Below are 14,869 nucleotides of genomic sequence, written 5' to 3' on the forward strand. Positions count from 1 at the left end.
TAGATCTATTTCAGTTGCAATCCTGGCACTACCACTTACTAGCTGTGTGAACATATGTAAATGTTTTAACCTACTGTGCCTCCATTTCCTTCTCTGTAAAACAGGGATGATGAAAATACCAGCCTCATGAGGTTGTAATGAAGGTTAAGTGAGTTCAGATCTCTGTCAAGCGCTTAGAACAGCATCTGGCAGGAAATGAATGCTACTTAAGTATTAGTTGTTATTGTCCTTTGGGTCTCAACTGTACAGTCTTCTCTTTCAGGGAAGCCATCCCTGTCTACTCTGTTCAGGACAGGCAGTCCCTCTCCAACTTCCCTGCTTGGTTATTTTCCAACACAGGAGCCTGTGTGTGTCCTTCAGAGCAACTCACATCTTATCAGCATCTCTTTATTTTTCATCTGTCTCTTTCACTAGCCTGTAAACTCCCTGAGGGCAACCACTTGGGCTGTTTTTGCTCAAGTGGTACTCCCAGCATGCAGCCAGTGCGAGGCCTGCCATATATAGTAGGGTTGAGTAGAGAGTTGTTGGATGAATGGATGAGCTAAAATTAAATAAATGTTTAATGGATTTGTGCACTACTTCGTTAGAATACCAGCTACAGGAATGCAAAGACCGTATCTGTCTTGTTCATCATTTTGTTCCTGGCACCTAATAAATCCATAGCACATAGAAGGCACCTAATAAATATTTGTTGAATGAAAGCACTAATTCTAATTAATTAATTGTGTAATTAATTGTTTCTTTTCTGTCTCTTCCATTCCCTCCACCCCTAAGAATGCAAGCGTTGTGAGCCCTGGGTCCACATCTGTGGCTGGCTCCCCTGTATCGCAGTTGTATTTGCACAATGCCCGGCACAAAGTAGCTGCTTCATAAAATGAGGACGCACACAGAGGTAGACATTGTGCAGAGGACTTCGAGCCATTCCAAACCCTGGGCTTGGAGCTCAGTCCAGGTTTCACTGAAAACTGGAAGTCCAAGGAGGCCTAAGGGGCATCTAGATTATAGAACTTCTGAATTTTGAAAGGATTGTGTGGTCAGAGGGATCCTGGAGGGGGTGGCAGGAGAGAAGGTGAGGACGAGGGCAGTGAGTGGGGATGGGCAGCAGACCTGGGTGGACACCTAGCGAGGTGAGTCATTGCTGGCGTCCACTTCCTTATGTACCCACACCCCTCCCAAGGGAGGACCTGGAGGATGGTGTGAGGGATGGGGAAGGGAGTCTGAATGGTACACAAATCAGTCCTGCCACTCCTCCAGCTGTGGACTGGGCAGAGCTGGGAAAAGCTCTCTAGCCTCCCAGAGCTTGACTGTCTTCATGAAAAACCAGGCTGACCAAGGAGAATAGTTAGCATTCATTCTACTTCCATATAGCAACAAGCCCAAAAGGTTCATCATCATCGTCATCATCATCATCATCATCTTGGAGTATTTGAATGCTAGTTGTTGGAGTTCTTATGACTTGAATAAGTGGAGGTCTCAGAGCCAGTGGGGAGGACACCCTCCAGCTCTGACTGGCAGGCTCAGGGCCATTCACTCCAGCCTCTACCAAGCACTTCCCCCACACCAGGCCTACAGTCAGCTTGGGCTGCTGGGAAACAGCACCCCACACCGCAAGACCTGATAGTATGTGGGAAGAGCCATAAACTGGCACAAAGCCCTGAGGAATTTGGAAAGGGAGGCCTTCTCATTCAAGTGGGAGAGACCAGAATATAGCTCCAGGCAGGATGTTTTCATTTAGAATTAGATTTGGCTGCATGTGCTGGGGGGATAAATAAAAGTAACAGAGACTTAATCAAGGAATTTAATTTTCTTAGGCATTCCAGGGCTAGTAAGGCATATTCCTTAGCATCGTGGATCACAATGCTTTCCAGCTTTTCATTCTGCCACCCCTACAACCTGTCTTTGTCCTCATGGTCTATCTGGCTGCTGAAGCTCCGGCCATCACATTCACATGCTACTAGTAAGATGAAGGGAAGAAGTCTAGGTACCTCTTACAGTGGCTCAGAGTCGCCATCCTCACTGGAGGAACCTGTTATGGGGTATAATAACCCACAGGTCTTAAATATTTATTGAATATTCATCTCAGCCATTGCATTAGTCATTTTAATACTTGAGTTCCTTTTTAGGGGTTTTATTTTCCGTGTGTGTTTTCCTCTTTTCTGGATCCCTGGAATCTGATATTAACAGAGGTTGTGATACATTTTTTCCCCAAATGATTCTGTTGTGTGTTTTGCTGATAGAGGTAATTGATATTTGCTGTAAACAGTTTACACAATAAAGCTAAGTAATTCAAAATCATTTCCTTCACTGAAAATAAGCACTGATCCCATTTTAGGGAATATCTTTCTGGACATTTCTCTATGCGCTTCCCACTCCCTCTCAACCTTCACCACTACGACCCTGGTATTGTACCCACACCAACCTCCTAATCATCTTCGTACCTCCACCCGCACTCCCTTCAGCTTATCCTCCATCAACAGCTACTGTGAGCTGGGTAGGTTTTTGTAAATTGAGGTAAAACTTATATAACATAAAATTAACCATTTAAAAATGAACAATCCACAACATTGTGCAACCACCACCTCTGTCAAGGCCCAAAACACTTTTATTGCTCCAAAATAAAACTCTGTACCTATTACAGTTAGTTACTCTCCCACTCCCTCTGCCCCAGCCTCTAGTGACCACCAATCTGTTTCTATGGATTTACTTATTTTGTATATTTTCTACAAATGAAATCATACAATATGTGACTTTGTGTGTCTGGCTTCTTTCACTGAGCACAATGTTTTCCAGAATCATCCATGTTGTAGCACGAATCAGTGCTTTATTCCTGTTTATACCTGAATGATATTCCACAATTTGTGTATCCATCCATCCACTGGTAGACATGTCAGTTATTTCTACCTTTTGGCTATTGTGATTAATGCTGCTTTGAACATTGTTGTAGAAGTATTTGTTTGAATACCTGTTTTTAATTCTTTGGGAGTATATACCTAGGGGTGGAATTGATGAATGATATAGTAATTCTATGTTTAATTTTTTGAGTAACTGCTAAACTTCTTTTCCATAGCAACCATACCACTTTACACTCCAATCAGCAACGTACGAGGACTCCAATTTTCCACATTGTTGCCAACATGCATTTTCCATTTTTTAAAATTGTAGCCATCCTCATGGGTGTGAAGTGGTATCTCATTGTAGTTTTGATTTGCATCTCCCTAACAAGCCATAATGTTGAGCATCTTTTCATGTGCTTGTTGGCCATATGTATATCCTCTTTGGAGAAATGTTTATTCAAGTCTTTTACCCATTTTAAAATTGGGTTGTTTTCCTTTTGTTGTTGAGTTGTAAAAGTTCTTTCTGTATTCTAGATACTAGACCTTATCACATATATGATTTGTGAATATTTTTCACCTTCTGTATATTGTCATTTCAATTTCTTGGATAGTATCCTTAGATGCTCAAAACTTTTAAATTCTGATGAAGTCCAGTTGATCTATTTTTTCTTTTGTTGCTCGTGTTTTTGTTATCATATCTAGGACTCCACTGCCAATTCTAAGGTCATAGAGACATACCCTTATGTTTTCTCCTAAGAATTTTATAGTTTTTTTTTTTTTTTAAATGGGGTCTTGCTCTGTCTCCCAGGCTGGAGTACAGTGACACAATCTCAGCTCACTGCAACCTCCACCTCCCGGGTTCAAGCGATGCTCCTGCCTCAGCCTCCTGAGTAGCTGGGACTACAGGCATGCACCACCACACCCGGCTAATTTTTGTATTTTTAGTAGAGATAGGGTTTTGCCATGTTGGCTAGGCTGGTCTCGAACTCCTGACCTCAGGGGATCTGCCCATCTCACCCTTCCAAAGTGCTGGGATTACAGGCATGAGCCACTGCGCCCAGCCTGAATTTTATAGTCTTAACTTATATTTAAGTCATTCCATTTTGAGTTCAGCTTTACATATGGTGTGAAATAGGAGTCCAACTTCATTCTCTTGTATGTGGATATTCAGTTGTCTCAATACCATTTGTTGAAGCGATTATTCTTTCCCCATTGAATGCACTTTGCACCCTAGCTGAAAATCAATTTGCTATAGATGTTTGGGTTTCTTTCTGGACTCTGAATTCTATTTCATTGTCTATCTATCTATCCTTATGCCAGCACTACACTGTTTAGCTTTTTAGTAAGTTTTGAAATCAATAAGTATGAGTGCTCTAACTTTGCTCTTTTTCAAGATTGTTTTGGTATTTGTGGCCCGTAATTCCATATGAATTTAAGGATCACCTTTTCTGTTTCTGGGAAAAGGACTGTTGGAACTTTAATAAGGATTACATTGGATCTGTAGATTGCTTTGGGTAGCATTGCCATCTTAATAATATTAAGTGTTCCAGTCCATGAACTTAAAATATTTTTTCATTTATTTAGGTCTTTAGTTTCCTTCAGGAATGTTTTATAATTTTCATTGTACAAGTCTTTCACCCCTTTGGTTGAATTTACTCCCAAGTTTTATTCTTTGGATGTATTATAAATGAAATTGTTTTCTTAATTTCCTTTTCAAATTTTTCATTGCTGATGTACAGAAATACCACTAATTTTTGTACGTTGATCTTGTACCCTGCAATATTGCTGACTATATTAGTTCTAATAGGTTTTCTGTGTGGAAATTCAGGGTTTTCTATACATCAGATTATGTCATCTATAAACAGAAACAATTTTACTTCTTCCTTTCCAGTTTGGATTCCATTGACTTCTTTTTCCTGTCTATTTATTCTGACTGAAACTTCCAGTGCAATGTTGAATAGCAGCAGTAAAAGTGGGCACCCTTGTCTTGTTCCTGATCTTAGGGGCTCATTTCCTTACTTCTATCAGGTCCCAGGTTACAGGCTGTCATCTCAGCGAGGCATCCTCTGACTAGCCTTCCCAAAACAGCAGTGCCCACCCCACCCACACCCCACCCTGTCATCTTCTAGGCCCTTGTCCTGCTTTGTCTTCCTCCATAATGCTTAATACCATTCCATATCTTTATACGTTTAATATCTGTCTCCTTTCACTACATCAGAAGCTTTTGAGGATTTTACTCACTGCTGTCCCCTAGCCCCCAGAAAGGTGCCTGGCACATAGGAAGCACTCAATAAATGTTGTTGAGTAAATAAATATACATATGCAATTTCTCATAAATGGAATTAAATTGTTTGTGCTACTTTGTAAGCTTGCCTTTTTCACACATTTGTCCTAGGCATTCTCCTTCTTAGTAAGTAGCAATCGCCATCATCCTTTATACTAACTGCTGGAAGTCCATTGTATGGATGCACCATAATTTCTTCACCAGTTCCTATCGGTGGGCATGACAGTGACCATCCTCATACATACCTCTTTACTCCTCTTATTCCGTTATGAATCTGACACTTTAAAAATATGATAATGAGGCAAGGATGCATTATTTTTCTCCCTTTTCATATTTTATTTGTTTGTTTAGAAATGTTTATACATTTTTCTCTCATTTCCCAAGGTCTCAGAACCTTTGGTTAAGGTATCCCTTACCCTGGTATTCTATTATATTTTTCTTTCATATTTTTTTCCTACTTACAGATTGTTTGGTCATGACCAATGCTTTAGTCGGCTTGGACCAAGTTATAAAATCACTCTTTTCAAGTGTGAGGGGTGCTGTGTTGGAGATCCCTGATTCCTGTTCTTTGGGGGAAGTTGGTCCCCAGAGGGAGAAACCTGAAGGGACTCTCAGCATGGAGGGACCCACAGGGCTCTACAATGGTCCACGCAGGGCCATCACCAGAGGCTGCTCCATTGCAGCCACTCCCGTAACAGGTCCCCTGTGTGTTTGCAGGAAAGGTCTGGGTTCCTAAGCAGAAGCCATTGGATCCTGTGCTGGAAAGTGTGACGCTGGAACCAGAGCTGGAGGAAGCCTTGGCAAATGCTTCGGATGCAGAACTCTGTGACATTGCAGGTAAGAGGTGTTCCAGGAGCTTTCCACATCCTCCAGAAGGATTTGACCCACATCTGCAGGGAGGCTTGTAGGGCTCATTTCAGCATGAACACCTTCTCTATTTCTAACAAGAACTAGAGGAGACCGAGAGTGTTAAAACAAAAATCCATTCTCAAAAACCAAAACAAGGAAAATAGAGAGAAAACCATGCAAACCCACCATACCAGGGAGCCATCTGCTGTTGCCATGAGACCCCATGCCAGAGGGACGTGGATGTATCTCAGGGAGAGCCCACAGACACCCTTTCCCAGCCATTAGCGTTGAATCCTGCCCAAGCCACTTGGGAAGAGAGGATAGAGGGAAAAGAGACAGAGGGCCTCTGCTGTCTTTGCCTTGGGAGGCTCACTTAAGGGCTCGATTTTTACAACTTTGCACTTTGCCTGCAGTTGGCTCAGTGAGCCGGCTTTGAGGGGTCACCCTTGTATATCGCATATTTGCCCCATGCCCTCCATCTTCATATGTGTTTCCATATGATCTTCACAAACTACCCCCAAAACTCCAGAAGGTGGCCTGATATTCAGAGCCCTTTTCCCCCCTCCCCGCCTCCCCTGACTTCTCTGCTGCTCCTGTCGTCTCTGTCCCACTGCTGTGGTGTTCCATCCCCACAGGAAGGTCAGGTTCTGGCCACATCCGGCACCTTGTGCACTCCCTCCACATCTACTGTGCTCCTGATCCAGGGAGTGGGTGGGTTTTTATTCTGCAGGCTTGGAGGCTGCTAATCATAGCCCAGGTGATGGCAGGAGGGTGGGCGGGGTGGGGAAAGGCTCGAGGCAGGTGGGCAGGGGAGAGGGTAGAAGGGGATGCCTGTGACTGATTGGCTGTGACAGCGAGGTAGAAGAGTCAAGCAAGGTAACCTCAGACACTAAGTGGTGTCGGTGCCATTAGTGATGGATGGCAAGGGAGGAGCAGGAAGAGGGGAGATACAGAGTTCCGTTTACAACCTGTGGCACTTGAGGCACCTGTGGGCCACCCAAGTAGGGTCAGTTGTACAGGAAGTTCTGGAGTGCTACAGGGGGTTCCCATTCAAGATAGAGATTTGGGCATCATTAGTGTTGTCAAGCTCCAGGAAGAATACATGGCCCTCGTAGAAGCCTTTGGCGGTGGGGGTTGGGGGCGGGGGTGCAAATCGTGGAAATGGGGCAAAGCTAGAATGTGGATCAGTTCGCCACAAATAGGCTGAGAACCAAAGGCCAAATCAAGATGGGCAGAGCCACAGAGACACAGTGAGGGTTCAGGGCTGGCCAGGAGACTCACAGGCATGTGAGGCCAGAGGCCACGGCGGAGGTGGGAGGGCACCAGCACCAGCACCAGGGACTTGGCAGGCCACAGCTGCCTCTGCGACTTGTGAGTGGTGTTGTGCATGACTTTGGTGACATTCGTTCAGGGGTGGGGGAGCCACTGCGGGGGATGTGCAGGGGGCAGTGAGAAGACTCAACTATACACACGGGGCACTCTGGGTGGTGACAGGTGAAGCCAGGTCTGGGGGACCTGAGGAGTGAATGCGGAAAGCCAGTGTGTAGATCCCAAGTCCAGACAGCCCTTTCCTCAGGAGACAGGGAATTTGAAGGACAAAGGGCAATGGCTTGAAGGGTATTGGGACTGAGAGAGAATGGTTTTCGTTTTCACTATGAAGTACAGAAGCAGTGAGTGCTTCACCCAGCTGGGAAGGTAGCACTTAACTCCGGAACCTAGTTTGCTAGGGTAGGGATTTATTCTGTCAGAAGCCACACGAGTCACAGTAGATCCTCCACTGAGCCCATATATTATACATCACACTTCAACCAAACCATCTCCCCAAAGGGGGTCCCTTGAGTTCGGGATAATCTGTGAGGCAGGGTGGTCGCTGATGCCTTGGTGCGGCATCTCCACATGGACTGGGGCTGTTTTTACCCTGGACTTTTTCCTCCAATCACCCTTCATGACGTCACTCCCCTCATTGGGCAGCTCAAAGGGATTATCAAATGACTGCTGTCACAACCGCCGGCTCCTGCAGTTCCTGTGCCAAATCAGAGCTGCAACCATGTGCTACGTTTCTGTGTGGCTTTCTTGAAACTATTTCTCTTTATTTTTGTTGGCGTGGCTATTTATTGTTATCTGTAACGATGCAATATCCTGCCGAAGTCTGGGAAGGAGAGGGGAGCTGTAAGTCTACACCGGTGTTAACTGGCTAACCTTGGATGCCTGTCATTTGATGTTGGACATTCGAAAGATGGCAGCATCTCTGGGGAAGGAGGGACTGAACACTTTTGACTACCTACCATGTTCCAGGTTCTACGTGAGTTGCTCTCAAGACCTTGTTGCATTTATTGACCAAAACAATCCTATGAAGGAAATTTTATTACTGTCCCCATTTTACGGATGGAGAAAGTAGGCAAGGTGTGGTTAAATGCCTTGCCCAGAGGGTTTAAACCCAGGCAGCTTCATTCTAGGGCCTATGTGCAGCACCATCACCCAGCGTCACCTGAGTGAAGCCCTCCAGGGTAGGGGAGGACACAGAGCACAGAGGGTAGGCAACAGAGGGTGATGGGCAAGGCTGGAGAAGTTGGCTGGGGACCGGGGTGGGATGGGGGACACATTAGAAAAGGCTCTGGATGTCACACCAAGGAGATGAAACTTGGGACTAAGGGCATGAGGGAGAGCTAGATGGAAGCAGGAGTTTGAGTGGAGAGGAGGGGGTGTTCTGGAGGATGGGGGAATGGAGGAGGCAGGCCTTCCATGAGGCCGAGGCATGGGCAGAGCTGTGGGATTGCATCTGAGATGCAGCTTCACCAACAGCCCAGCTGTTCCTAGTGCCGGCTCAGAGGCCAAGCAGCTGAGATGGTACCAGGCTTTCTAGCCTGAGGCAGCAGAAAACAGGCTGGGTGGCTGATGAGGAGTGCTCTGCCGAGAGCTGACTTCAGAAACTCCGCATGAGATGAAGGCTGGACTTCGAACATGGTGTTGGAGGTGCTGGGCAGAGCAGGCCCACCAGAGGTGGTGGGTGGTTGAAGCCTTTTTCACAGAGCAGGTGACTGGGGCCAAGAGTGTGGGTGACTCACTGGAGGAAGAAGAGTAGGGAGATGAGGACATGGGGCATCCAGGTCACCTATAGTCGGTATGGCCTATCTCCCAAGTAGAACATTTCCATCAGCTCAGCTCTGGCTTCCTCACTCACACACACAGTCAGTGCCGTCCATTTAGTCTCTGGACTAGGCCCTGGCAAAAGAATGGTAAGAAAACAGCCCAATTTCCACCCTCACAGAGTCTACGTTAAACAAACACCAGGTAAGTATGAAATGACAAATGAGAGTGAGCATCTGAACAGAATCAGTACAGCGTATGAGGGGGGCACTTGGGGTAGGGCTGGCGAGACCAGGGAAGAGCTACGGAGAAGAGCCTAGGAGCAGAAGAGTAGCAGTGAGAAAGTGCGGAGAAGGTCCAGGGCTTGGGAGCGGCAGGAGCAGTGGTTCCGGGCTGGGGAGGACAGGCCCCTCTGAACCGAGTGGCGTGGCAGGCTTGCTATCTGGTGATGGTAGGAGCCTGGAGGGCACGCTGAGGTGTGCCCTCCTAACTCTCGTGTAACACGGGTGAGGCGCATCACTCATGCATTCACCTAACTGCTCACTAAGCCACTGCACATTATTGAACTCCTACTGTATACTAGGATGAACAGGAGCCAGTCCTTGCCTTTGGGAGGCCCAGGAGGTGATGAGGAGGACAGACGAGAAACATGTATTTTTTTTTAACCTTAAAATCTTTTATCACTTCAACATGTAGATTTCAACATTAAAAGTGTCCCTGCTGGGCGACAAGCAGAGTGCACAGGTTCCTGGCAGGGCTAAGTTCTTGGCGCATAGCCTACAGGGTTGTAGGTCAGAGGCTGCTGGGAGTCAGCAAGCACTTGTAATTCTCAGTGCCTCCCCTGCCCACTCAGGGTGGTGATGCTGGCTGGCTTTAGGGACCCTTCAGGTGGGGCAGGACCCAGGAAGGAAGTGGGGTAGGGAGACTCATTGTTTAGATGGGACAGCCTCGGGCCACTCACCCCCAAGGGCAGTTGGCAACCTGGAGGTCTTGCGGCTATCAGAGGCAGGCTTAGCCAGGCCACCCCCTGGCTTCTGGCTACTTCCGTGTGCTTAGGCACCTGTCCTGCTACCCTGCCAGTGGCAGGGTGTATCTTATCCAGGAGCAGCTCAACTGCATCCAGTTCCTGGGCCGGAGCCAGTTTCTCCCGCCTGTCCCTGGGATGCAGGAGAACATCTTCCAGCCATCTGCCCAGAGCCAGCCCGAGCAGCTGGCAGCTGGAGGAGCCGGGGATGTGTGCTGTTATCTCCCTGCGTCCTGAGTGGAATTACCAAATGAGTGAACTCTGCCAAGGCAGGGAGAAGAAACAGAACTCAATGTTCTTTTTCAGAGTTCAAAAATAGTCCTTTTTGAGTTTTGAGGAAGATCTAGACTTAAAAAAAAAAAAAAAAAATCAAGTTCCCCAGTGCTAAATTCAGCCTTGCCAATATCTACAAAGAATGAAGCAACAGGCAATGTTGATGTGCCGTTTTCTCCCGTCACTCACTCCTGTTGATGTGGAGTGTGGCACAAAACCAAGAGAGAGGGAAACTTGCGATTTTGTGCCTAGGGCTGGCAGAAGGTAATACTAGCCCCAGGCATTCTGCCCATCAATGGAAATCTAGCTGGGCCCTTCCCTTCCTTCTTTCCTTCCTTCCTCTTTCCCTCCTTTCTTCTTTTCGTCCTTCCTTTTTGTAATTCTAATTTCCTCTGAGCTGCAAAATGGTTTTATTTCTTCTTAGCCCTGCTGTTAACATATACAACCCCCTACAATAAATATATGTTATCTGTCCTTAGGATGCCAAAGTCAAGGGGAAGTTTTAGAACTTTAGAACTGCTAGTGACCTAGTGAATGAGAATACTAACTTAAAAGCCACGAGACTCCTTGCTGTATGGTTTTGGTGAACCATTTCCCTCTTGAGCTTGCTGGAAAAGTTGGGGGTGGGGGGTCTACCACAGCTACCCTGGATGCTGTTTGTTTGTTTGTTTGTTTTTAGACAGGGTCTCACTCTGTTGCCCAGGCTGGAGTGCAGTGGCGCGATCTCGGCTCACTGTAACCTCTACCTCCCAGGTTCAAGCAATTCTCCTGCCTCAGCCTCCCGAGTAGCTGGGATTACAGGCGTGTGCCACCATGCCCTGCTAATTTTTGTATTTTTAGTAGAGACGGGGTTTCACCATGTTGGCCAGGCTGGTCTTGAACTCCTGGCCTCAAGGGATCCACCCACCTTGGCCTCCCAAAGTGCTGGGATTACAGGCATAAGCCACTGTGCCCAGCCCCTGGATACTTACTGTAAAAGTCAAACAGGATAAAAACATGAGAAATTGTTGTGTTGCTAAGTCCTGTGGGTAGGTAAGAGATCAGTTCAAACACTCCATTTTACAAGTGAGAAAACTGAGCGCCCCCCCAGCCCCCAGAAAGGAAGTGACCTATACAGGGTTACCCAGAAAATTCATACCAAGGCTCAGCCTGAAACGCAGGTCTCCTTCCTCTTGGTCTCCTGGCAGTCTCTTGTAACTTCGCCGCCTCCATCCCTCTTTCTAGACCATCACAGGAAGCTGGCATCTGTGTGCCAAATGCACTTTCTATTTTCCACCTCTCTCCACTCTAAGCCACACCAGCCAGCCATATGAGGCTACATCTTTTATATATCCCCCAAAACCTGTACAAAACCTCAGCACATCCTAGAGCTGCTCCCACATCCCCTGAGCTGCTCTGTGGGAGCTGGAGAGCCTGCCCCAGAATGGGACATCTTCGTGGTGATCTGATTCACCTGCTGCTGACTCAGGCCTCAGCTCCTGTTGCCCACGTAGATGCAGCCTAAATTAAAACCCACAAGAGCTTGAAAAAATGCAGATGCCTCTCTCCCCACCAGTTCGCTTAGTGATGAACAAGCAAGTCTAATTTTAGCAGAGAAGAATCTTAGAATGTGAGAAACAGAAAGGACTTTGAGATCATCTCATCTTATGGTTTTCGACTCTCACTCAGCAACAGAATCACCTGAGGAGGTTTAAAAAAAAAAAAAATCAGCCGGGCGTGGTGGCTCAAGCCTGTATCCCAGCACTTTGGAAGTCCAAGACAGGTGGATTACTTGAGATCAGGAGTTCAAGACCAGCCTGGACAACATGGTGAAACCCCGTCTCTACTAAAAATACAAAAATTAGCCGGACATGGTGGCACGTGTCTGTAATCCCAGCTACTTGGGAGGCTGAGGCAGGAGAATTGCTTGAGCCCGGGAGGTGGAGGTTGCAGTGAGCCGAGATCCTGCCATTACACTCCAGCCTGTGCCACAGAGCGAGACTCCGTCTCAAAAATTAAAAAAAAAAAAAAAAAAAAAAATATATATATACACACACACACACACACACACACACACACACACATACACACACATATCCGGAGATTCCGATTGGTTGGTCCAGGATGGAGAGAGGCACTGATAGGGTCTTAAAGCTCCCTGGGTGATCCATGTGTGCAGCCTTGACCGAGAGCCACTGGTCTTGTCTCAACCCCTCACTGGAAAGAGGAGGTTGAAGCCTAGAGAGGGGAGGGGAATTGCCCAAGGTCACACTGACATTAGGGGCATGATCAGGGCTGGAACTTGGGTTTCCTGACTCTTCATTAAGGGCTCCCATGTTGTCTCTCTAACAGGAAACCATATCTAATCAAATGACTTGGGTATTTTTAAAAATCATCACCAAATATTTGTTAAATACCATATTCAGGGAGAGGTGGAAGAGAAAATATCCTTCTCTGACCTCCAGAAGCCTACAGTCTAGTAGCAGAAGCACACGTGTATCTAGATATGTCTAACACCAGATAGATTCTGTGGCATACACCAGGTGCTGTGGGAGAATTAGAGAGGGAGAGGAGGAATCCAGGAAGACTCCCCGGAGGAGGAGGAGTTACTCCCAGGCTTGAAGGATAGGGCGGTAGAGTTGTTAGATAAAATACAGGATGTTCAATTGAATTCAGATTTCAGAGAACAATGAATATGTCCCAATATTGAATGGGTCGTACTTAGCTAAAAAAAAAAATTGGTGTTGGCCAGGCGAGGTGGCTCACACCTGCAATCCCAGCACTTTGGGAGGTCAAGGCTGGTGGATCAAGAAGTCAGGAGTTCAAGACCAACCTGGCCAAGACGGTGAAACCCCACCTTTATTAAAAATACAAAAATTAGCCGGGCGTTGTGGCACACTCCTGTAATCCCAGCTACTCGGGAGGCTGAGGCAGAGAATTCCTTAAACCTGGGAGGCAGAGTTTACAGTGAGCCGAGATCTCGCCACTGCACTCCAGCCTGGGCAACAGAGCGAGACTTCATCTCAAAAAAAAAAAAAAAAAATTTGTTGTTTATCTAAAATTCCAAGTCAAGTGGGTGCAGAGAATCACCAGCAGAAGGGAGAGTACTAGCAAAAGCAGGAGCAGCTATGAGCAGGGACTGTTTGTGTAGCTGGAGCAGAGAAGCTGTTGGGAGGGGGAGTGCAACAACACTGTTGAGGTGGGGCCAGCCCAGGGAGGGCCTGTGAAGCCAGGCTCTGGGTTTGGACTTGGCTGTACAAGCCACTTTCCTCCCATCTGGACAGCTGCAACAGCCTCACAGCTCTGCAGCCACGTCCATCTCTCCCCTCTGTAGTGAGTTCTCAACACAATAGTCAGAACTCAGGTCAGACCATCTCACTTCCTGCTCAAGCCTTCAATGGCTTCCCAGGTTGTTCCTAGGAAAAGACACCCGACCTCCTCACTCAGCCTAGAAGACCCTGTAGAATCTGACCTTGCCTAGGTGAATAAAATCTACTCCAGAGGGTTACTGGGCAGATCAAGGAGGGGAGTGTCAGGCAATGGTTCTCAACCTTGGCTGCTCATTGAAACCATCCAGGGAGCTTTAAAAATGCAGGTGCCTGAGCTCCACCCCCAGAGATTTTGGGTTAATTGGTCTAGGGTGGGACTGGGCATCAGGAATTTCAACAGATCCCTAGGTGATTCCAGTGTGCAACCAAATTGGGAATGATGGATACAAAGTGTCTTCCCTGGCCCAGAGCATGTGCTCAGTGAGAGGGGTGGCGTTGCCTTGCTTCTGATTATTACCACCACACATCCAGCTTCTATCCTGTTTCCCCCAGCAGTGATTGTCACAGCTGTGTCATCACTGGTGTCCTGGCCTTGGCCTTTTCCTACTCTCCACCTCCCAACATGCAGCACAGAGCAGCTGGAAAGGTCTTTCCTGAAATGCCAACCTGACCTTCCTCCCTCACTGGCCTGCCACTCTCTGAACCTCGAGGCTTTCCCACCTGCATTCCTCTGCCTGTAATGTTCTATAGCCCTTCTCTTAACTTGACCAACACTTACTCCTCCTTCCCATCCCAAGTTCCTCTTTTATGCTGTCTTAGGACTGAACTTTTTCCTCTACCACACTCAGCATACCCTGCGCTGGTTTTTCATTGTGTGGGAACTTGCTGGGCTCCTCTCTCCCCCAGCACACTTTCAGCTCCATGAGCGGAGACCCAGTCTTTCTTATTCTCCACTGTCCCCACCAGAGCCTAGCACACAGTGCTGGGGTGGGCCTCATTACATGTTGAACAGATGAATGGATGAAAGAATGGCTGAACACGGGAGCAATGAGATCAGGTTGGCATTTCCAGGAAGAGCTTTCCAGCTGCTTTGTGCTGCATGCTGGGAGGTAGAGGGAAGGAAGAGGCCAAGACCAAGACACTGGTGATGACACAGCTGTGACAATACAGCCAGAGAATGATCAGGCCTCCACTAGGATGGAGATGATGGGATGGGAGGGGGACAGATCTCAGAGACACTGGGACAGTCAAATGGGCTTATGGGGAGAAG

The 14,869-nt window shown here is 47.1% G+C and overlaps 1 protein-coding gene across 1 annotated transcript in view; it reads left to right on the top strand.

The window, feature by feature from the left end:
• Positions 1-14,869, top strand: part of TMOD1 (tropomodulin 1) — a 93,964-nt gene that overhangs the window by 45,696 nt on the left and 33,399 nt on the right. Inside the window, exon 4 of the mRNA XM_009244678.4 lies at positions 5,836-5,955. Within this exon, the coding sequence (XP_009242953.1) occupies positions 5,836-5,955 (120 nt within the window). The remainder of the gene's footprint in view (positions 1-5,835; positions 5,956-14,869) is intronic.

The sequence above is a fragment of the Pongo abelii genome, chromosome 13 (genome assembly GCF_028885655.2).
Source record: "Pongo abelii isolate AG06213 chromosome 13, NHGRI_mPonAbe1-v2.0_pri, whole genome shotgun sequence".
NCBI lineage: Eukaryota > Metazoa > Chordata > Mammalia > Primates > Hominidae > Pongo > Pongo abelii.